Source organism: Catharus ustulatus, chromosome 6 (genome assembly GCF_009819885.2).
Source record: "Catharus ustulatus isolate bCatUst1 chromosome 6, bCatUst1.pri.v2, whole genome shotgun sequence".
Lineage (NCBI taxonomy): Eukaryota > Metazoa > Chordata > Aves > Passeriformes > Turdidae > Catharus > Catharus ustulatus.
Window position 1 is genome coordinate 45602106 of NC_046226.1, and position 24017 is coordinate 45626122.

General features: G+C 42.5%; 1 protein-coding gene across 7 annotated transcripts in view; it reads left to right on the forward strand.

Moving 5' to 3' along the window:
• The window catches only part of LRRC56 (leucine rich repeat containing 56), a 79002-nt gene that overhangs the window by 1551 nt on the left and 53434 nt on the right, over positions 1 to 24017 (forward strand). For 2 of the 7 annotated variants that reach the window (XM_033063001.1, XM_033063007.1), the window contains exons 1-2: positions 18079 to 18152; positions 19326 to 19467. The exons of 1 other annotated variant lie outside the window; for it this stretch is intronic. Coding sequence is in view for 2 of the 6 variants with exons in the window: in XM_033063007.1 (XP_032918898.1) it covers positions 19434 to 19467 (34 nt within the window). In the remaining 4 variants the exon portion in view is untranslated. Of the gene's footprint in view, positions 1 to 1444; positions 1527 to 16193; positions 16307 to 18078; positions 18153 to 19325; positions 19468 to 24017 lie in introns of those variants that run through there. 4 more of the 7 variants (XM_033063000.1, XM_033063002.1, XM_033063003.1 and 1 more) reach the window with 4 other exon arrangements.

Sequence of the window (24017 nt, forward strand, 5' to 3'; positions counted from 1 at the left end):
CCCGCGGGACTGCCCGGGGCTGCGCTGCCTTTGTCGGCGCCCCACGGAGGCGCTCGGGAAAGGAGGACCAGAGACCCCTGAAATGTGGTGCTGATTGCCAGTCACGGTCCTGCCTGATAACGCGATGCGCTAAACTCGGCTCACAGGGTGCATTTGTCTGGCCCCTGGAATGCCTAGAAAAATAGATGACTCCGAATCATTCAAGTGCAATTAAGGCCACAAAAGAAAAGACACCTGCATTGACTCTGTATAAGGCAGATAGGGTTCAGTTAGGCTTAGCAGCAGAGGTATGGACTGTCTGAACAGAATTACTGCAATTTCAGATGAAGGTCCAAGCGTGTTGAAAGGCTCTTGTCTGATCTTATTTGGGTCCCACTAGGACCACTGCTGAAGCAGAGCTAGTAAATATTGATGGATTCAAGCTTCATGTCCTGAAATCAGGTCTGTCAATGCAGTGCTTCCCATTCTGTCATATACACCAGACATTTTCTCCTCTTGGGCACCGTGATTCCCCTATTGCTGTTTGGTAACTACATAGTGGATTGCATAGTTACTGTATTATCCGGCAGATTGCAGAAGTAATCAAGCTTTGATGCAGAATATTATGTCAAATAAAGTACGTGCTTCTGGTACTGGAAAAGCACAGTTTTCTCAGACATATGTTTCAAGCACACTTTCACAATTTATTGTTTCCATTAGAAAAGTATCTAGTAATCTGAAAATCGATCTAAAAACCATTGTTCTAGATACTACACTTGACACATAATAAAAAGAAAACTCGTGCCCTGCAGAGCTTGTAGCAAGAGCAGATTAAACATGTTCTAAGGATACCCGTTGAGACAGTTGTGCAGGTTTTCTCAGGTCTCACAAACGTGTTGCACCAGCACAAACAAACCTGCCAGAGGACTTTTCCAAAAACCAGCACGCAAACAGACAGGTCCAAACAAAAAGGCTGAAGCTTTAACCTACCTCGAAACTCTTCCCTTGCTTCTAACAAGCCCTCCTGACTCTGAATGACCTCTCAGTTCTCCACAGAAGCGAGGGCCGCGGCTCGCGCAAAGCCAGCATCTCTCCCGAGCGAGCCGAGGGCAGAGCAGCAGCGCACACAAAGGTGATGGGTTTCTCCACAGGCAGACACACGCACGCACCGTGCACCGCCTCTCCGGGCTACCTGTCTCGTCTTGTTTTAGCCGTTTCTAACGAGCAGGCAGGGTACTGGAGCATGCAGAAATCTCCCTTTTTCAAGCACCCTGAAAACAGGCTTGTATTTTTTGGTACCTAGGTGGCCCAGAAGAACTTGTCAGGAAACAAGCACCAAATATGTAGTAAAATAAGCACAGCTGTGGGGGAACCTCTATGCTTTTTGGGCTTCTTAATGACCTACAAGAACCAAGAAACACCAGAAGAGGAGACTGAAACTGCCTCTCTCTTGCTCATTCTTCAGTGCCAGATCACATCAGGCTGTAAGATACCTGAGGACTGTTTGTTTGCAGACTGCTGGAAGACAGAGACAGAATCACCTATTGGTGAGTCATAACCACACAATTGCAGAGGGGTGATGGCACAGACTTGCAAAGACACAGAGAGTGATAATAGCTTAAAAGTGTCTTCTTTTTCTAGTACTTTTTGATAAAAAAGCAAAATACTGGGACTAGATCCTCTGTGGAGATCCTTACTGTGGCAAAGCAAAGTAACTCTATTGCTTTTGTCAGAGCACAGATTTACACTTTCTGAAGTTATAGCCCATTCTGTTTGTAGAAAATTGTTCTTCCTGGGCAGATTATTCCTTCCTTTCTCTAAACTTGAGTTTAGTTCTTGGAAAATGTCTGGCTTGCAGTGTAAGCTTACTGTCGTAAGCCTTGCTTGACAGGTAAGGAAGGCTAATTAAATACTGGGTCCACTGGCATGCAGAGCAATAAAAAGGAGAGTGAGAGTATCCTAGGTCCTTACTGCCACAGTAAAACTCCAAAAACAAAATTTGCAGTGGAGTTAAAATACCTTCAATTTTTCATGATTGTTTTCACCAAACTGTATGTAGCTTGCAATTGGAAGGCCATAACTCATAGACATGCTTTTCCTGCCATGGCTTTTTGTACCAACACTCTAAATTCAGTCTGCAAAGGTACATTACTGATTTTTGTAGGTGCTGTGACCCAAAATTAACTCCTCGATATTTTCACCCCCTCTTTAACTTCTGTAAGAGGGGAATTATAAGAGTAATTAAACAAGAATTGTAAGAGTTTATGTCTTAAGACATAAACTTAGCTGTCCACTGTGTGACATATAGCCATGCCAAGAGCTTAGTAAGCAACTGAACTTCATCAGCTACAGATCAAGGCTGCATTTTTTATATTAGTCTTTTTTTGGAGTGATTTCTACTAGAAACACTTAAATGGAATTATTCTTTCTTTCTCCCTAGTAAAAATCTCAAAAGAGCATGGAAAGGTCTTCTTGTGGTCATCAAAATCATCAGCAAAGTAGGTAACAGGAATTTTTCAGCTTCACAAGGATACATACTTCTTTTTGATATCCTGGAGGGTTTATCAGTTCTCAGCAGACACAGAGAGTAGATTAGTGGTGTCAGTTGCTATTGTTGTTCTGGGTCTCCTGTTGTCACCATATCTACAAGTTCACCTGACTTTTAATCATGCAGATTGCTTTCTGGATCTTTCCATGGCTTTTGAGCTCACCTTAGTCTGTTTTCCTGGATGCACACTTTTTCTGTGTAACCAAAACTTTCTTGGAAAGTGTTTGCAAGGAAGGTTCTGTCACTCTGCTCCGTTTAACAATGTCTCTGAGAGCATTCTGAGAAAAGCTGAGATCTCTCTGAGTTTTGCTTCATCATTGCACCATATTCTTCATATTTTTAATTTAGTTCTCCTGCAGATACACTAGACTCAAGAAACCTGCAAGTTGTTTTTTCATACTGGGATGTTTTCTTGCTCATCTCTCCCTGAACTTAGAGGATGAATAGTGTCATGGCAAAAAGCAAACTGATAAGCAATCAACTTTTACAAAATTCTATCTTTCTAGGGAATGCAAATTGTTTCCTTGTAGTATCTGACAGAGTAGTACAAGTAACTTGCCATGGCAACCAGCTTATGGAATAGAAAAAAAATAAATCATTACAAAGTGCTTTGTTACTGTAACAGGGAAAGAAGCTGAGACCTTATCCATTTTGTTCACCTGTCCATCATGCATCATATAGGTAGCAGAACCTGTCAGTAGAAGTTTGTGTTTGATTCAGTGCAAGTCATCTGCCTTGTGAGCCTATCTGATACTTGGATCAAAGCTGAAGTGCAGTCAGAAGGAAAGAAGGAAGTGTTCAGAAGAATTGAAACAAGGCTGGATTCTCAGAAACACAAAGACAAATCCATTTCCTCAGCAAGCTGATGCAACTCTGAAGATGCCAGTAAGGGATGAACCAATTCTGAAATTAATTTGGCTTGCATTCTCTCAGTCTCCATTATTTTACTGTCCTCTTTTATTTTTTTTAAGTGACGTTAAGTGTGCAGATCTGTAAGTATTTTTTATTTACCTGGAACAAAGGATGGAATAGGCTTACAAAGTCTGTCTTCAAACCCATTCTCTTTACAGGGATGCTTCTGGGAAGGACAGACTCATTGCCATTCAGCTTGCTTGGTTTAGTGAGTGAATGTAGAAATGGCAAAGGGAATCAGAGAGGACAGAGAGGGGAAACCCTCATAGTTACCACTCTGGGAGGAGATAAAAAGTTTTGTTAGCTCAGAGGAGGACAATGTTGAAAACTGTTGTTTGTGCACAGAGGCCAGTGGAACTACCCATGCTGAGGACAGGCTCGTTTGCAGATCAGGAGTGGGTCTAGGGTATGTTTTACTCTGAAACTGGAAAGGATGTGTTCTGTGGGACAGATTTGAAAAGTGAAGGAAAGGCTGAAAGTTTCTTAATCCCTTGACTACTGATTTGAGCCACAAGTAACACAGCTCCAATTGTGTGATGAACTGAAGTGTATGCTCCTCCTTCTATTTTAAAAACACTCTCCCAGTTAAAATTTATGCTGTTAATGCAGTAGTGCTAATGCTTGAGAAACAGGGCCAGCTTTCTGAGCTGCCTGGGGCCTAGCTGAATTCACAGGTAAAATTCTCGTGACTCATGGGCAATTCTCTTCTAGCTTCCTAGTGAGGTTGTAGAGAAAATACTGCTAGATTACAAACCCTGACAATAGCATGACTTGAAAAGAAGCCTTTGAAAATGAACTCTTAATATATCAGATAAATCTATGTGAGATGTGAGATGCAAAGCTAGAGTTCACTCTTGACAATGAATTTTTGTACTGTGAGTGACTGACTATAAAAAGACTTGGGGAAAATCTGAGTCTCCTGTGACACAAAGAAACCATGAGATAAATAAAAGTTATCTCAAAGGAACCATGCTAAAACTGTTCAACACTATAATTTAACAGTCTTCTAGAGACTGGGAAAAGTCAGCAGGCTTATCCTTACTGCAGGTTGTACCAAGAGAGATATAGCCACAAGAGACATCACAAGTGTTAAATGCCACAAGTGTGTACTGTCATCACAAGGGCCTGGGAATCTTGGAGATACCTAAGACTCGGAAGCAGCCGTCCAACTAGTCAAAAAAAGACCAGTTAGTCCTGGCTGCAAAGTGTTTCTAAGACTGACACTGAACTGGAAAGATCTCCTGGAATAATCAATTAGCAAAAGAAAACACTAAATTAATTAATCAATCCTTGGTAAATCAACAAAATCTTCCTCTATATATCACCTCCAAAGACATGACATCATCATTCAGATGACCCAAGCAGTGAATGGGACCACTTTGTTTTTAATCCCCAAAATAATGGCATGAATAGTGGATTAAATTCTGCTAACTAAGAGTGCTCAGGCTTCTTTCAACCACTTGAAATGTTGCAGAAGATTCTTGGTGGGTAGAGCAAAGTTGTCAATTCTGGAGGGTTATCTGATCCAGGACAAGATCTTTCTTATGATGAATTTCTTTTCTAAAATAAGCAAGGCAGCATCTTGCTAGGTGCATGGCCCAAGTTCCACCAAAACTAGAGAGAGAAAAGATTTCTGTTGACTGAAATAAATTTTGTTAACAGTTGGATTTGGTCAATTTTGAACTGAGAATAGAAACTTGTAGAGATGATGCTCCGGAATCACAGAAATGAAAGGCTTTGTAATCAGAGCTTGGAAGTGGAAGGAGATTCATGTTCCATAGTTTAAAAATACAGACAGCTGCTGATTCCTTTTTTTGCTATTGAAAACCCCACAACCCAAACACACACACATGCACACACACACACACAAAAGACATAATTCAAAGACTGGTCATTTCCCAGTCAGCCTCCTTATAGAGACACTGTGGGAATGAGCAACTATCACATCTCCCTAGATGTGGTATGCAATAGTTGGTAACATGAGGCTCTCCCCTGAGTGGATGATCGGATGGTTAGACTTCAGATTTTGCTGTGTGGCATGAGCAGGGGGGAGAGATGAGATACAGGTTTGATCTCTGGGTATTTACAAGCAGTGTGGCTTTCTATAACTGCCTGCTAGTTTCAGTCTGATCTGAAGCACGCTGACCTCTGTAGTGTCCCATTTGTTCCTGTGGGTGTTTGCTTCAGCCCCCAACAAATGTTCTTTCTGGCTATTCATGCTTTTTCCAGGGAGTTGTAGTTGATCATGCGGTGAATCTGGAGCCTGAGTTACTTAGAAATGACACTGATTCTTTCATGAAATGCCCCCATCTTATCAAAAGTTGCCAGGGTTGGTGGGGTCCTGTGTCTCTTTCCACTCTCTGCTGAGTCTGCCAGCATAGATCAGCAAGGGTCAACTATGGAAGGAGACCTGGTAAAGCAGAAATCTGCAAGTTGGGAGCCACACCGATTTTCCTGGCAGTGGCTCACTGGCATATGTACAGGAGCTTTTGTTAGCTATCAGCCTGAATGGAATGTCAATCATTCCCTTGGAGCCTGATCTTCAGATCACTGCACACTGAGAGAGGGCTTTTGCCATTGTCTTCATACAGCAATAACTCAGGTCTTTGGAAGCTGGAAGCCCTAATTTTTGTTAAGAAACCCTTGTGATATTTATTCTCCACATGATTTTCTTTTTCAAAATCTACAGAAGAGTTTGAACCCTTTGGAACTGATATACTACCAGGCTTTTTTATGCAACAGTTTGGATCACTTACCATGCTCTGGGTCATCTGTCACTTTTGCTGGCAGGAGCCAGATTTCCAGAGTGGAAGCAGGATGAGTTGCTAAGGGATGTCTTGCGCTCTGTATCATTTCTGCCTTCACTGATGTGCAACAGATTTATCTGTGTAGTTCAAGGCCTCTCTGTACCAGATGAGTTTGTACTGAAATCTCAGACCATCCCACATGTTCTCCTGGAGAAGACACTAATATTGTTGGTACTCTTTTTAAAATAGTCTTCTTCTTCATCAGATTATGCTGATTTTCTTTCCCTCAGCATCAAAGAAAAATTGCTAACTACATCTCTTTCTTGCAGAAATTTCAAAGCAGTATTGCACAGCATGATTCAGGCATGCACACATTGTAGAACTAGATAGAATTAAAGACATTTGTGTTGATCCATTTGAACTACTGGTTCTTTTTCCTTTGACTGTTTTTTGATATACTGGCCACACATTGTTTCTAACCCTGCCATGCACCCCAGCTTCTCATCATTATGCTCGAGCTCCCAAACCGTTTTTTCTCTTCTGTTAAGCCCCTCATAAATTTTGATTTTCCTTCTATTATAAGGAGATGCCCTGAGCCTTCGTTCCTATCTATGTGAGTAAAGCTGAAGTGAAGCAGAAATAAAATAAAATTTAAAAAATAAATAAGTAAAATCACCCTGTAAAATCACCCTGTAAACTGGAGGAGGATAGAATCCAGCCTTCCCAGCATCTCTCTACTTCTTAGTGCTCTTGACACTCCAGTGTATGCTCTGTTCCTACCCAACCTTGGTAAAGCTTGCTTATCTGGTCTCTTTCCATTACAGACAGCTGTTCTCCTCTGTGGCAGCCTCTTCCTGATGCTCTTGTGCAGTGTTTCCAGCTCCCCCTTCATCCCTTTCTGTGATTACCTCAAATACATGCTGCTGCAGTAACCAAGTCCATTGGTGACCTCAGCCTTGATGTTATTTATGGCAAAGGTAGGCACTGTCCTTCAGTGCAGCTGTTCATTGTCAGAGCAAAGATCCTGAGTTATGGAGCTCCCTGGGAGCTTATGGTGGTAGCGGTATTCCCACATCAAGTGCAATCCAGGTCAGATATTGGAAGGTTTCCTTGGCAGTTAGGCTCTGCTCTTTGTGTCACTATCCTGTTTAGGCTGTCCTAAGAGTAAAGATGAGGGTATAGTCCTCCCATACTAATGGCTTCAAGAGCAGCACAGGGCTAGAAATCATTCCTTCAGCCAGAGGCAGGGCACAGTTGATGTCTCCAGGGTATTTCTACACCTGTTTCACACAGATTCTCTTCTTGCTGGCAGTTACCCCTTTCCTTATAACAGAACTTTCCCACACTGAAGCCATAAAGACCACAGCATCTTGGGGGTTTTGTCTACAGTTTGATCATCCTTCTGCTGCTTCTCTATCAGGGAAGGTGAAAAGCAGAACAGGACCTGCAGTCACTTGCATCCTGCAGGTCTGAGGCAGGTCCCTTGCACGTTTCTAGGTAACTTTTCAGGCAGATGTTCATGAGCTCAGCATTGGTGTGACTGTGTATGCGTGTGTGTGTGTGCAAATCACCCAGCTACTCTCTGAAGGCTTTCAGGGGGCCTACGCTAAACAGTTCAGAAGTCAGACCCCCTGCAAGATTCCTAAGCTGAGATGCCCAAAGCAACATATTGCAAATTTCTTCTCTGGTTTCAGACTCATGACTTTATGTTTCCCACTTTCAGTCAGCAGACTTCAGTTGGGGAAATACTGAGGTTAACGTACGAAAACACTGATCACAAGTGTTACACAAATCTAAGCGATTGATGGAATTTCAGCCAGTGACTATCATGGCTTGTGTTAATCTACAGATGTTGAATTAACACTGAGTGATTTCCCAGTTTTCATTAGCAATATGCTTTGATGGGGGTAGAAGGTATTAGCTGTATTTTCCCTTCAGTGAGCTGTTTAATCACTGGAGCTTACTGGCAGTGGGATTTAGGGAACTTACATGATCACAAAGTGAATTAAGAGTAAAACAATACCCTCCCTGTGGCTTCTCTGGGACAGTGCATAGAGGAGGGAATGGGTTCAGAGCTGTTTTCAGAGCTGGGGTTCTGTTTCCCTATTTAAGCAGCACTGGTGTGCTCCAGTGAGCACTAAGCAGGAAGCTGCTGCCTCCTTAGTCAAGACCTTCCTGGTTTTCAGGAGCACACTCAGACCGGCTCTCCTGCAGATCAGCACATGCCAGTGAACTTGTTGTAGCATGTTTAGCTGCACGTTCTTGTTGGCTTGCTGAGATCTGATGCAAAGCTTACTGCAGATACAGGGAAGATTCATCTACTTCTTCAGTGGCCTTTGGTCTGCTCTGTGGAGGCAAAAATACAACTGTGATAGATACATGGGTGAGTGAACCCTGCATTACCACCACATTTCACTCTGAGGAGATGGTAAAAGGGATTCTGCAGCCCAACCTTATGCGTCCCAGAGCAGTAAAAGCAACATGAATCCTACTTAATAAGTAATTCAAAAGCACTTTCTGGTTAGTGAATCATCTGCATCAGACTTTCTGAGGCTCTTGGGTAATGAGACAAGAACAGTGCAGTTTCTGTAGTAATTTCTACCTGCTTACTGGGCCGCCAGCCTGTTCTGGCCCTAATTTTGAGCTGTTCTTTTAAACTGCTCTCTGCCACTAAGCAATTCTCATCTAGAGATCTCAGACATGAAGTAATCCTCCCAGCTTTTCTATAAAATAGCCAACTACCATTAAACCTGTTTTACAGGTGGGAAGGCTGAACTCCAGTCTGCCTGAGATCACAAAGTGTTATTTAGGGCCAAACTGCCTGGGCTGACCCATTCCTGCAGCAGGGATGACTGCTTTTCTTAGAGCAAAAGAGTGCCCGGGCAGAGGGAGGGCTGGCCTCTGCTCATGAACATGCTTTGCACATGACTGTGAAGCACAAAGACCTCACTGGCTGCATGGCTGGAATCCAGGTGTCCCTCGGATGAAGATGCAAGTGTAGGGTAAACTCAAACACCATGCTCGTGCTCGGCTCTTTGTGCTGAGCCATCCGGCAGGTGGGAATGCACAACTCCGCCTGATTGCTTATGCCTGAGTCACCTCCTTCAGCATTTGCCACTGCCTAGCATGTTAGCATGCTGCCTGCTGGATAATAAATGACTTCATCTGCTGCAGCAGTGAGGATGCTATTAAAAATTAACCCTGGGAAATGGTCCTGCATATTTTTTCTGGCAGACCTAGACAAGGGGGAAGAGGAGAGGAATGCTGTTGAAATGGGATTTGCAGAAAAGGCAAGTGGTGAATTTTTAGTAATGGAGATGGTTCAGGCCTCAGTTTAATCACTGCAGTTGTTGGCAATTGATGATCAAAATTCAGAGGGCTTAAGTCACTTGATAAAGTTAAAAGCAGTGCAGGTAGAAAAGACTCAATTGGCATATTGCAGAGGAGGTCAAAGAATGCTATAAATGGGGATTACTGTGCTGGCATGTAATTTATGACCCGTTTGCAGAAATGAATGAATTTATCATGTGGATGTTATTACCACTTGTAAGGAATGATGCCTGTAAATTAAACATTCTCTGGTTTTGGTTTATGTATTGCACACTTTTCTCATAGTATCACACTTAGAACCACACCCTACCTATAGCAGCATGCAGAGTGTATTTACAGAAGTGAAGGATCTGTATTAAATATTTCAGGAAACAGAGCAACTGACAGACAGATATTTCATTTTCTTGGCTTCTCTTGCCTCCAGCACCCACACAGTATCCATCAAATCGTCTGGAGTCAAATCCTCACAGGCTGCATTTGAAGCTCGGGCAAGGAGCCAGCCTGGTTTAGAGAGCAAAGTCCTGTCTGTCCGCACACACTTACCACTGTCTGTGTGCTGCAGTCTGGAGCAGGGGAGCTCAGCCTTAGGCTCAACAAAAAATACCCCTTTAACTCCCTTTGCATTGTTCCAAGAAAGGGATTTGGTCTGAAGCCTGCAGACGCATGTATTAATGATTCCATTGTTGACACAAAAATTGCACCTTGTTCTGAGACGTCATTCAGCTGGCTTTGGTACAGCAGCAAGCAGCACGTCCCATCCTGAGCCCATCCTGAGGGATTCCCAGCTCCTTGAGCTACTCTGTTCATGGATGGTTGGTACCTATAGATGGTGTGGATGGCAACACAGGCTGTAATGCCAGGTGCTCTGAGTGTGCATGCTTTCTTCCAGAAGCATATTGTGGCTGTTGGTTTCAAAATGTACCGCAATATGACAGCGCCTATCCAAGGGCTGAGCTGAGGTCTGCATGTTTGTCCTGAGTCACCTGCTCATCCCCACATGGCAGAGGTATTTAAAATGTTGGGCTTAAGCAACATTTCCTGCTGCAGCAGGAAAAATGATATAAAGTTCCTTCATAAACAGTGTTACAAATTTTCTGGATGAAAGGTACTCAGGTATTGCTATGTCCAAATTGGAGGCAATTCCTACTCTAAGATCTTTCCTTACTTGTGATATTTATGGACCGGTAGTTGAAATATTCCTCAGGCTAATTCCTGCATTTTATTTATTGTCTCTCCTTTCTCTCTCCATCAAGACAGAGCTTTGCCATTTTCCCTAGTCCCTGTACCTACATACAGCTCTTGCTGCAGCCAAGCACACTTCTGGAACAAGGATTTTATTTTAACCAGGAGTTATCACAACAGCGGTCATCAATACAACACCAATTTATAAACGTGATCTTTGTGGAGGTTTTGAAAAGCCCAATAGGTTAGAGTTAGCTTGGCACCTCTTTGCAGAGTAGATGGTGCATGTTGAAATCACTTCCTTTAACTTCAATAGATTTGAGATCACACCCATGGTGGGATTATTTATTTCCCTCCCCTTCACTCCCATGCCCCCAGGTTTCTGTATTTCACTCTCCAGGTTGCCAAGGGCTGCATGTGTTGCTCATGTTTGTGAGGGAAGTATCTTAAAGAAGAAAGAGGTGACCTGTGCAAACAGCTGTAGGCATACATCCAGCTGCCTAATTCTCTAGAAAAGGAAATTGTGATCTACGCCTGGAAAATCTGCTTCCACAAACCAAGAGTTAGCCAGTAAACAGTGAATATACGGTTGTGTCCTAGACACTTGTGTTTCCACTGGCTTTTAAGGAGAATGAGAAGGAAATGTATTTTTAACACCAGCTTAACTTGTAACTTGATCTGCTACTGCAGGGAGCAATCAACTGAAAACTTAGATATTAGCCAGCTGCCTGTGTTTGGTACACAAGATTACTTGGAATGATCTGTGTTAATACATCCACAGCATGGCATAGGAAGTGACCATTGTAGGGCAGGACAGGGGAAGCTTGTGTGTATTCCAAGGAAGACAGGTTCTGCTAGTGGTGATGTGTCAGGAGTTGTTGGAGGGATACACACTTCACTTTGTCAAAAGTCCATCTTCATTTCTAACAGTGGGGAAGTCTAAGAATGAAAGGTCTTCAGTGGGGAAGTCTAGGAATGAAAGGTCTTTTCTCAGACTGTGAAGGAAGGGAATGAAGGTGAGTCACAGTACTACAGGAGCTTCCTGGCTCCTACAGATAATGGTAGTTTGTGGATATGGGAGGATTCCCACTCTGAATTTCTGTCTCCTTCTGAAGGGATTTGCTCAGCTATATGCTCACCACCCAGGTCAGGCACTAGGAGTTTCTGTTCAACCAATGTAAGGGTTAACCCAGGATCTCTTCTAAGGTACTTCAAGAAAAGAGAATGGAGTGCTTAGCCAAAAGTGCAGGCATTCAGGCCAAAGTGCAGTGATAAAAAAGCAGGTTTTCATGGCCAAAGAACTGGCCTACAAACATGACTGGAGTCCCCTGTGGAAGGCAACATGCCATGTGCACTGCCATGTACTGTCACTAGACAGTGGGTCTGCTGACAGATCCAGCCTTGAAAACTGTCAAGCAAGGCTTTTGAGGTAGGTGTGAGATTTGTGTGGACTGGGATGTGTTTTATGGTTTTCAATACTTGGAAACACTACCTGAGCATCTGTCTGGGTCTCAGCCAGCATGCTGAGTTAAGTAATGAAGCTGAATTTTTACTGAAACTTCTAGACAGTGCATAAAACATACAGAAGCTTACCAATAATACATCTTTTCTCATCACTAATCTAACTTAGCTGCTGGGATGTAAGTACACGACCCTTTTTCTAAGCACACATTATGCAGAATCGGAGCCAAGGTTGAGAGTGCCTGGAAATAAGGTCTCTCCTGTCATTTTGGGGACAGGGAAACATTCTTCATTCTCCATGAGGATGTAAAAGGGGTTCCTTCTAGTAGTCTAGAGGAAGTTATATACATATATATATATGTGTATATGGCAGTGATCCAAATATAGATGAATCCCAAGGCATTCCAAAGAGGCTATCCATGGAAAAGGCATGGAAAAGGCATGGAAAAGGCAACTCAAGCTGCTTAAATTCGAGGGAAAATGCCAGTCTGGTAGGTGGTGCGTTGCATCACTTTTTATTCCTGTATAGTATTTGCTGAACTCAACTCCAGGCTGCCTGCAGCAGAAGCAGAGGTGTATGGTCAAGGGCTCCTTTGACAGAGCAGAGAGGACCATTTTTGCCTTTGCTCAGTTCATTCACTGATGCTGAGCCAGAAGGAAGCACAAATCACCTCGTAGACTGTGGAGCTGAAACAGCTCTGGGGTGGGCAGGGTACTTGATGCAAAAGGAGGACTTTGGCTCTTAGGATGTAAGGACAGGGAGCTGTGTCTTCCAGGCCACAGGTGCTGGCCCTAGGATAACCCTGTTGAGCACAGGGTTGCACATGGTGTACAGTGTTTGTTCCAGTCTGCAGAGCTGCCTGGCCCCATTTATCTACCTGCTGATCTCCTCCCTCCACATCTGTGGACTGCACTCCAGACACCTTATTTCCTGCCCTGCTGGACAGGGATTTGTTGAAAATTTTGCCAGAGCTGTTGTCTGTGCATGGCTCACAGTGCTGTTGTTGCTGTGATGGCTGAAAGCCCTGGTGTACATGAGTTGCATTCAGAATAAGCTTTGAACTGTGCAAAGTGCATGCAAACTAGTGGTGTAATGGCATGCAAACTGGTGCTTTGACCTGATTAAATATTTTTTAAGCCCCAATTTCTCCACTGCTTCACATCATATGTTGTCACACTGACGGGAAGTGAAAATAACAAGGCCTTTCTGATTTGGTAACATTTTATGGTGACTTTACATTGGTACAAAAAGCAAGTACACATGGGAAAACTGCTATTTCCCTGTATGAAGACAACTAGATGAATTTCACAGCTAAATCCTGCTTGGAAAAACAAACCTAAAAAGCACAGTGAGGCCACAAGTTCCTTTACACTGCAGCAAGTGATGAAAAAGTTGCTCCTGAAAATCTATGGAGAAAGAGTCACTGACTGTAACTCCTTTCCAACATCAATTCATTTTCCCCTTAGTTTAGTGTTGAAAACAAAGTTGTAACTCAATCATTGACCATGGAATTCATCCCAGAAGAAATGCAAGGACCACCAACAATGTGGTCCAGGTGTGGATTATAAATATCAGCAGGAAGAGACATTCTGTGTCCCAGGAGAATTAATCCTGCAGCCAGTGCTCTTCCTTTTATATTTTGATTTTAAGGCTGCCATTTTTAAGGTTTCTCAGCAAGACTTTCTCTTGCAGAGGATTCCTACCACAACAAGCACAGTGATACATCTAAACTGAATGAAGCCCTGTAGTGGTACTACAGTTGTGAGAACATTGGCTTTTGTATCTACCAGTTCTTTGGTAAAAATTACCATCTGGCAGCTGCAGAGAAGCTTTGGACTTGTCCCATACTGTGGGACAGGATACTATAGACTGGAAAAGCACATGTATGCAGACAGCACCCTTGAGCTTTCTAAAACCAGGAAATACTTTGACCCAAAAGAAACTGAGAAAGGTAGAGGGCCTTGAACAGAGGCACAAAACAATAATAATTTATACACAGGCATTTTGAGTTACCATTGATTCATCTTGAGTCAGGAATTATATAAACAAGGGAGTATAAGCATATTTTTCAGGCTCTCAGTATTTTTTTCAGATAAGAGGCTTTTGTTTCCTTTTTCCTGTAAAAATGTAAATGGAGAAAAATGCTACATTTACTGATTTTTTTTTTAATTTACAACTTTTCACTATAATTAAGGCAGAAATAGGAAATAAGCCCTTCTGGAATTAGGCAGTCCTGGCTCAGTGGCTCAAATATGAATACAGTGCCCTGTCTCACCTTTGTACCCCATGTCTTTCATCCCAATCAATCATCTTGAGTGCACAGTAATGCAACTACTTCTGAGTAGAATCTCTTGGTCATGAACCAGAATCTGCTTTTCTAAAGCAATAGTACAAAGGAAGGAAAGATCCCTCTGGTGTAGCATCTGCACTGTGTATGGCTTGAAAGTAAATGGGATTCCACCAGAGTTCTTCCCTCGCAGCAGTGCTGAGTCACAGTTTAAGCTAAAGAGATACCCTGACACAACTGAAGCCTGTCTTAAGCTTACCTTTTCCCTACGAGACCCTACACCACAACAAGGTACCATCTGCTGTTTTCATTGCCTTCTAGTACCCCAAAAATGTACCCCAGAGGGTGTTCACTTTCCTTGAGCAAGCATAAAGCAGTGAGAGGAGACAGGTTCTGTCACTCAGCACTGGCTCAGGACCTTGGAAGTGTTTGGTCACCTTCAAAGGCCACACATGGTTTCTGTGCGACTTTGGTGACATCAGTAGTTTGGTTCACTTGTTTATGGAAGCAAGGGCAACATAAAACTATGAATGCCCATCTTTCAGCATGAGTTAAAATACTCTGTAAAAGCTGTTATCAAAAGTTTTTCCAGGTCTAGTTCAGTTTGAAAACATACAGCTTTGTACAAAATGCCAAATGTTTCCTGATGAAGCTTTCCTTTCTGATTGCAGTTTATGAATTCACACAAGTCTGTGAAAAGGAGCAAAAACAAATGCCCAGATTCATTTAATCAGAGAAAATGTTTTATTAACTGGATTCTCTCATTGCCCTTTCTTTTCATGCCAGGTGCAGTAAAAGAAAAATAAATTCAATTTGCAGACTCCTGTCACCCTCCAGATCTTTGGATCAGTTGTTTTTCCCTCTCAGTCTCATTCATTGCTTCTGAGGATGAACTTCTAAACACCTGCTGTGGTCGAAACTGTTCTTACATCATCTCCTGAACATAGTGACTTCAATTACATGAAATCATGAGGTTAATGCCACAGTCGAGACTTCAAAGCTGTTTCTGCAGACCTGAGCTGATTTTTTTGGAAAATGCTACAGTAGCTGCTAGTTCTTTACCAATAGAAGAATTAACGAAGTTGTCAGTGTTCTGCTTATCATGCAACACAAGAAGATGGGAAAATTTTCTAGCAGAACTGCAGTCTTGGTGGGGGTGGCAGTACCGTAGAATGAGTTCTCAACTTAATCTAAGATTAGTTTCGATTTTTGTCTTTTTGTATAAAATGGAGATGAATATCCTTGTTCTGTACTATCTACTTGAACCAGACGACCTTTAAAAGGTCCCTTTCAGCTCAAACTATTCTATGATTCTAAGAAACTGTTAGTTGTGCTAGAAAAGGGATTCTCACAAGAAAAATGTGATTACTGGGCTTACTAATGAGGGTAAGAGATCAGGTTGCAAGGGGAACTATCTTCAGAGCCACTTTGAACAGTCTTTCACAAGGCGGGAGACACTGATGTGTATCTAAATGACTCTGATGGGTTGTGTGCAGTGGCAGAAAACTTTCCTCTGACCCAAAAATCCCCTCTGGTTCTGTGTTTCTGAGTTTCTTGGACAATGAAATTCTTAAATGTTAATTATGCAAGTAGCAACAGCAATTATCTCTTGATCAATAATATTAATTACAGACTGGATTGATCGGATGTTGCTTGTGACTGAGTAAAACCAGAACAGACAAACCTCTTCTTGTGAAATAAAACTCCCAAAGGAAAAGCATGTTTATCTAGGCTTGTCTTTCACAGGAAGCTTCACCAATTCCTGTTCATTTGAGTAGCACTGATGGAATTAATCCAGAGTAATGCATTCTGTGGAGTTCCTGTGAAGGTGAGATCAGAATCAGGTCCATTGTCTCCAGGTAGGTCCTAGGTATGTTAATTGTCAATATTAAGATTCTGAAACTTTCTTGGATAAACTGAAACATAACTTTTCTTTCCTATAAAGTTTCATGAATGTACAACATGGTTCCTGGATAGAGATCACATCAGCTCCACAGTTATTAATTTACGGATTTCTCACTGACCTTAGCTCAGCTCTGGGAATGGTGCCAGCACAATTACAGTAACTCTGAATAAAGAGACATAAAGCTTCTGTATCTACCCTGAAATTGTGCCAGAATTTTCTCTCTCAGTGATGGAAAAATGCATTTCTTCAATTGGTTTCAAATAGTTCAGACTGCATTGGGCATAAGTAGATTATTTTCCAGCAAAACAAGGTAAAGAAAACTACCATGCAGATACGTGCACACACAATACAGGTACTCCACAGATAATCTTTGGGAAGTGTGTCCCAAGAAGGTGTATTTTGGGAAACTGGGTCAAGGTGATTTGAGCTAGTTGCTTGGAAAAATTGGGAATAAAATTCCCATGGCAGATGCTTGATTCAGTATTGTTTTCACTGAATCACACTACCGTCCTGGAGCACATCAAGGCCCATTGCCTTCCTTCCTGTGAAGATGGGCAGCTGGATTGCAATGGCACCAGGTGGAGATGAGTGTGCTCATCACCTTGGAAAATCAGGCCCCTGGTGATTCTCTCTGATGTTAATTGACCGTCAGACCCTGCAAGAGGGGAGTCAACACATTTCCTGACCTATGGTCTAAGTGTTTTCCAAACCCTAGAGTAAATTGAATGTAGCTATAGAGGAAGTGCTGATGCAATCCACCAGCAGCTGCTGCTCTCCCACATCCTCACAAAGAAGGTGTGAGGGAGTGAGTTGCATGCAAGCAGTGTAGTCAAAACCTCAGCCTCTTCTACATGGCAGGCAGGACTCTGTGCCTTCCCACCTCTGAGAGAAACACTGCCAAGGGCTGCTCCCAAGAAAATCCTGAATGCAAATCCCTGAAAGAGCTTTTCATGTGGGACCACTGAGCATAAGATCACATCTTCCTAGATGCCTGATTTATGAGTCCTATATTGAAATGTGGAAATGTAGATATCTTCTAAATGTGAGTGAGAATGGTAAGAGCTGCACTAGGATTTCACTCTTGCACTGAGATGTTTGATGATGTCACCAACAAAAGTTGAACCACATCTGTTGGATCCAGATTATGATAAACTTAATTCTTACATGTCTAATCTTTTGTCAACTCTGGTCTGGAAATTTAATCTTTTAATCTGATTAATCTGTTTTCTTGTTGTTTTGGTTATTTTAATGCAAAATCATTTGGTGAAAGCAGCCTTGCTATCTGCCACAAGCTGCATTTTTTTTTCTTTAACACACTGCAGGCATGTGGGATTACCTTTGTGCATGATGATGTCATTAATTTTTCATCGGCCAGCAAAGGTTAAGGATGTTGTGTGGAACAGAGATGTCCCCAACCTCTCCTTCAGCCGTGTGATCACCTATCACCCAAACCCCACACAGGGTCCTGCTGCCTTTCCCGTCCCGTTCCTGTCCTCAGTTCCGTGCCCACCCCATTTTGCTCCCGCTGTTTTCCCACTGCAAGCGCGCTCCTCTGCTGTTCCCAGCCGTGAGTCCTTCCTGCCTGGGGAGACTGTCCCGCCTCTCCCGCTGCTGCTGCCGGGCGGGGCGGTGCAGGCGGTGCGGAGCATGGATGGATGGATGGATGGATGAATGGATGGATGGGCGGGCCCGGGGGCCGCCCCAGGTGCCGGGGCCGCGGCGTTGCCGGGCGACCGCTGCCGCTGCCGCTGCCTGCCCGCGGCTCTCCCGTTCTCCCCGCGGCCCCGGCACGGCCCCAGGTAGGAACCGGCCCGCGGGGACACCGGCAGGGAGCGCCGGGAGCCCCGAGGTGTCTGTGTGTGTGGGGAGGGAGCTGGGCTCCCCTCCTTTCCCAGGGCTGGTGCGCCCGGGTTCAAGGGGCGGTGACAAAAGGCCCTGTGGGCACCGTGCGGGACGTGCCGGTCAGTGCGGGACACAGGGCCTGGTGCGGGGCACACGGACTGGTCTGGGACACCTCCAACGCTTCCCAGAGTTTGAGGACCCCACCAAAGCATGTGCGGCACGGTAGCAATGCAGCCCATTTGAATTTTAGGTTTTGGTGGAGCTCTGAGGAGAACAAAGTAGATGAATAAATAGTCCTGGGCAGGTGTGAGTTGTACAAGTATGTGCAGGTATCTCACGCTGAGAGAAGCGCTCCTCCGTGGGCCCTCCTCAGCTTCTCTTGAAGGGCTGAAGAGACTTGCCGGTGCCAACCTTTGGGGCTTTAAGCTTCGTTCAGCTTCTTGCAGAAAGGCTCAGGTGTGGTGCCTGTCCTGCTCATGACCCCTCTGTGGTATGGAAAATGGTTTCTGTCAGCAAGAAACTTGCTTTACCCCGTCATGGTTTTTAGCAGTCAGTCATGAGTTAATTGGGTACCTTCAGTTCTCCCTTTGTCTTGTCTGTGAGGCCAGTGCTATCCTGGCTCTGCACCTGTCTTCTATAGCTATTGATTCCTGATATGAATGTTCCTGCTCGCCTATTGTTTTCCATTTCGACTGCTTTTACATGGCAACTTTTTCTGATGACTGATACAGTGAAAGTATGCTAAATATTGGTATTAACCTTTTATCCCACGCTACCCCAATGTTGATGTTTTCTCACAGAGAAAACCTACTCCTAACAGAAAATCAGTGCTCTTTTTATTCAGTAAAAAACTTTTTTGTGCCCAACTATGTAGGTTCTTTTCTATCAAGTCCTTCACCTTCTCATGGTCTCTTTGGGAACTCTAATGAGTTATACTTTCATTAAGCTCTTCCAGGCTCTACTGCTTCGTGTCCTGTTCCACTTTGAAGCCCTATTGAGCATGGACTTCTGCTGCTACAGTGAATAAAGTACTTCTCTTTATTAATTGCTAAGTGCTGAGAATCTCTTGAGTTTGTTTTGTTGTTTTGTTTTTCGTTCTCTTGAAGACTGTGTTCTTACTGTTGTTTTAGCAAGACATGGAACAATTAAATAACACTATGAGCACCTGTCAGTCAAGATAAATGAAGACAAACAGTTGTGACTACTGAATTAAAATCTCTGTAGGAGAGGAATGGGAAATGATGCAGAACAGCAGTGGCATTGGAAGAAAAGGTAAAATAATTTCTAATGTGCAAATTACTAAAAATGTTTTAGAACTTTTTAAAATTACTCTCCCATTTAATGGTATTATTTTTCTTCATGTTATTTTGTCTGGTTTCAGTTTGCCTAAAATCTTGGATTAAAAGTACAGTGTTCAGGCATGTCAGATCTCAGAGCTGCTGGCATTAGCAGGTTTTGTTGTGGCGGTTGTGGTGATTTTTTTTGTCTGGACTTTGTGTTCTCTCTCTTGGCTTTAACACTGAGAGTGACTATGTTCCTGTAGGTCTGACCTCTCAATGACAATTACTAAAATTGACATTTTAGTTTACTGTTATAATGGTTAGTGGTTTTATATCTTCCATGGAGTCACATGTAGGCTTGAAAAAAATTGGAAGCAAAAGCTATTTTATATCAGTAGGGTCACAAGTATTTGCTATAATAGAAATCAGAAGACCAGATTTGCCATGGCAGATACAATAAATACTAACGTGTCTGTATTAAAAGGAAAAGACTGTGGGCTCTGACTAGTTCAAAGAAACATTTATCTGATATTAAAAAAAAAAAAATTAGCACACATTCTTTGACTACAGCTTTTCACATCTGGAAGCAGTATTCAAAGTATAGCAAACTGGCTGTTTATCTTGCATATTTTGCATCTTTAGTTTTAAATTATTTTTAAAAATGAAATTCTAAAACTACCTCGGTTTTATTTTATTTTCTTTTTTCCAGTATTCCTACATATGTGGTACTTGGGCATGGTTTTGCTTTATTTTAATGGAGTATCCACCCAAGTTCAAAGTGGGGAAAAGAAACATATAGAATGAAGACGCTTAAGTAAATTCTTGATACTTGGGAAACAGCATTCAACTATTGTGTTTGTTATCTGAAAATATAATCTTGCAGCTAGTCAAACAGACAAACAGTGTTAAAACTTCTGAGAATAGGGGTTGAAAACAGTGGAGGTTCATGTACTGTCTCTATGGCCATATCTTGAATTTTGGCCAACTCTTGTGCAAAGCTGATCATCCTGGAGGGTAAATGGCAGAACTGAAATTCTTTCCATTAAATGCTTCAGAGAGAAGAGGAGATGAAATGAGATGATATAAAAGAAAGCTATGATTTAATGAATGGCATGGACAGTTGGATGTATCCTCCATAATTCTAACTGCTGTTGACCTAGTTTCTAATTTTAGCCTCCAAGCAACCTATGCCTGTCTTCCACAATTTAAATAAACACAATGCAAAAATGCACTTTATCAGTTTTTAGAACTGCTTCCTGATGACATTTCTGTGTCTTCTTTGGTCTTTGGATGACTATTTGTCATGTCTTGAGACATGACAAATTACCGCTTCCCCATACACCTCCCCCACTATCGAACACAATTCACCTTTTGGGCTGGGAAGATACTGATTGCCAGAAATTACAGCAGCATGCCAGGGAAAGGATCACTTTGGACTATCTCTGCTTCTGATAGTATTTTTAAAGGATCTTTTTCTGACTACAGTAGTTGTCTTGGCCCAGCAGGATAGTTACAATGCTACCTCATCAGTAGCCCAAACTGATTTCCCAAGGTTCACTTTTCCCAATGTGTCGTCTACCCTTGCTGAAATTTGGGCAATGTCTGTTACTAAATAAGTTGCTGTGGCATCACCCACTGTTCATTCTTTTTCTACAAGTTCATCTAGAATCTATCTCTTTTTATACAATCTGTCCCATGTGAGCAACATATCAGAAAGTTCCCAGCTGCTCTTCAAATGGCTTTGCAGACCGGGAAGGAATTTCTTACTTCAAATAGCTTAATTACCCAACAAAATGGACTGAAAATTGTTTGAGGACAACCAGAGTATGTTGAAACTCAGAAATGCCATATATGATGCATTTTCATCCCGCACAGAAATTTGTGTTTCAAAAGGCCCATAAATGCAATGCAATAGTAGCTGGGGGCAAAAAAAGAGGTCCATTTTTACTATCCTTTTCTCAAGTGGAATCTGGAAATTCTTCAAAATGGTGGATACTTAAAACTCCTGTGAAGACCAAAACCATAGCTTTTCTTCTCTGCAGCTTTGGACTGTCACTCAGTTCTGAGTCCATGGGTTAGAATATATTTGTTCACCTGAAAATATACGGATTCTGCAAAACGTTGCTTTGTTTATATGTCTAACAACATGCCTAGCATCTGAATTTTTAAGTGATTGCTGAATTATGCCTTTTAAATGCAAGGAAGGTAAAAACATCTTCCAGTGACATCTACATTTAAGGAAGGATCTGTGTTTGTGACAAGCACAGATATGTTGATTCTTGTGTACCTTGTCATTAGCTATCCATGACAGGACCCCTACATAAAGAAAAGAGGATTTTAACTAGACCAGTCTCATTTCTCCCTTATTTAACATCTGGACACTGTTGGATAAAAGCTTGTGGGAGCTTGTGGCCATGAAGGGCCAAATGTGGTTTTCTGATCCAGGGCTACCTTGATAAAATGATGAGGGACTTACTATTATCTAGTGCACTGAAACAACTGAAAGTGCATTAGGCAACCCTCTGAGGCTGAAGGTGTTGGTACCTTGGAGCTCTGTTTTTCCATAACCCCTGTTGTTCAACAGTTATCTCCACATCCTGCTCTTCTCTTTGCTTTTCTAGGGCTCATTGTGGGGACAGATAGTAGAAGAGTGCCTTGAGACCTTTTCTTACAGCAGGAAGTTCACCTATTATGAAAAAAAAGTGCCCTCAATCTGTAGCATTTTGCAGTTTCATCCAAGGATTTAGATAATCCATATTCCTCCATAGCTACTGTCTGGAGACTTGCAGTACAGAGACAATCAATGAACATTTGTAGCCAGACAGAATTTACCACTGGTCACCTTCCACCACAGGACTCTAAAAACTAAAACCAGTTGATTGGACTTTGGTTTATTTTTTTGTTTGACAAGTAATAGAACATATAATAGAGTGGTCTGCTTTTATATCCTGCTATGAGGACATTTTGTTGAGCAATACACTTAGAGCAGGTACTGGGTGTGCAGCTGCAGTGAGAGCTGCAGGTTGTGCCTGGGTGGGAGTCCCAGGTAAGGGGCTGTGACCTGGTGCTGACCCTTTGCACAGCAAAGGGCACAGGAACCTGTGGCACTGGCCAGGTGACTGGACACTGGGACACAGCAGGAGCCAAGGGCTCAGCAGAAAGACCCCAGACTATCACAGGCATGGAGGGTACAGAACCTGGGGATTCCTTTGTTGGAGGTCCCTCCCCAGATGCACCAGCTCGAGCTGTTTCTGTGTTACTGCACCGTGATTAAATTGCTTTAAGGATCCAGACATCTGGGACTCTGCCATGGGAAACCCAGGGCTGAGCCAAACCCTGTCTGACTGTGAGTGTGGGGTGTGCAGGGACCAAGAGGGGCACCCCTGGGGTCACTGGAGCCACCCACTATGAAGAGACTTTGGTCCCAGCAGTGAAAATCTGGGGAGCTGGGAATGTGACTGCCAGAGTGGCTCCTGGATGGTCAGGCAGGGAAGTTTCCTTAAAGATTTGGCAAGCTAGTTTCAGAATTATGTAATGTAGGGGCATTGCCAGCTCACATGATAAAACATTTCTCATCACCCTGCTCAGCAGGATCTCAGGGGGAAGGTATTATATATGCAATTGTAATTCTGAAATTATTGTTTTATATATCTACATTGAATCTGTAGAGAAATGGGTGGTATTTAAAGTTATTTCCTTTTTATTATTACTGTTATGTTTTAAAAGAATATGACACATTTTTTATCTCAACTGTGTCTGGGTTTGTAGCATGCATTTTCTTCTCTGGGATCACTGCTGCTTTGAGTGACAGCACAGTTTGAACTCAGCTCCATGCATGGGGGTATTACAACGTCCACAAAGCTCCCAGGAGCTTTCCCTGAGGAGTCTATGGGACATCCCAAGGCTTGCCTGCCATGGTTGTGGCAATTGTAAAGCAGGATTTATATTTAATAGCAAAGAACTGTGAGAACACTCTTATAGCTTTTAAAAACATAAATAAGGAAGGTAAACAATGAGATAAATCAGTACACTTGCTTTGTGTGCACATTTGGATGCTTGAACCATGGCCTCAAATTGACTGAACAGTTACATGAAAGTATCATTGTAAGCATTCGAGTCATTCAGTGTCATTAAAATCAGTGAGATTGTAATTATGTTACTTGGGATATTGTTACCTTAATATTTCAACCTTCCGTTAAAAGCTTTTTTTTTTCTTTAGTGAGGCACAGAAGTGGAATATTTATGAATGCTCTTTATAGTGTTTGCATGATCCCTTGACATTAAAGTAACATTACTGAAGTAGTTGTTATCTTGTTCTGCTTAACAAAACCAGAAGATTAAAATCAGATTGTTTAGTCATATACACACACACACACAAAAGGTCATATTAATAACAGGACTGGTGTTTTATTTTTCAGCTTTTTAGAAGCTGCACCTGCTAAAATAGACTGATGTGTGGCAGGATGCTTTATATTATATGAATGTTGCAGGAACTGTTTTTGCCATTATGGGTGGATTACTGTAACAGTAGTTTCCTGATGA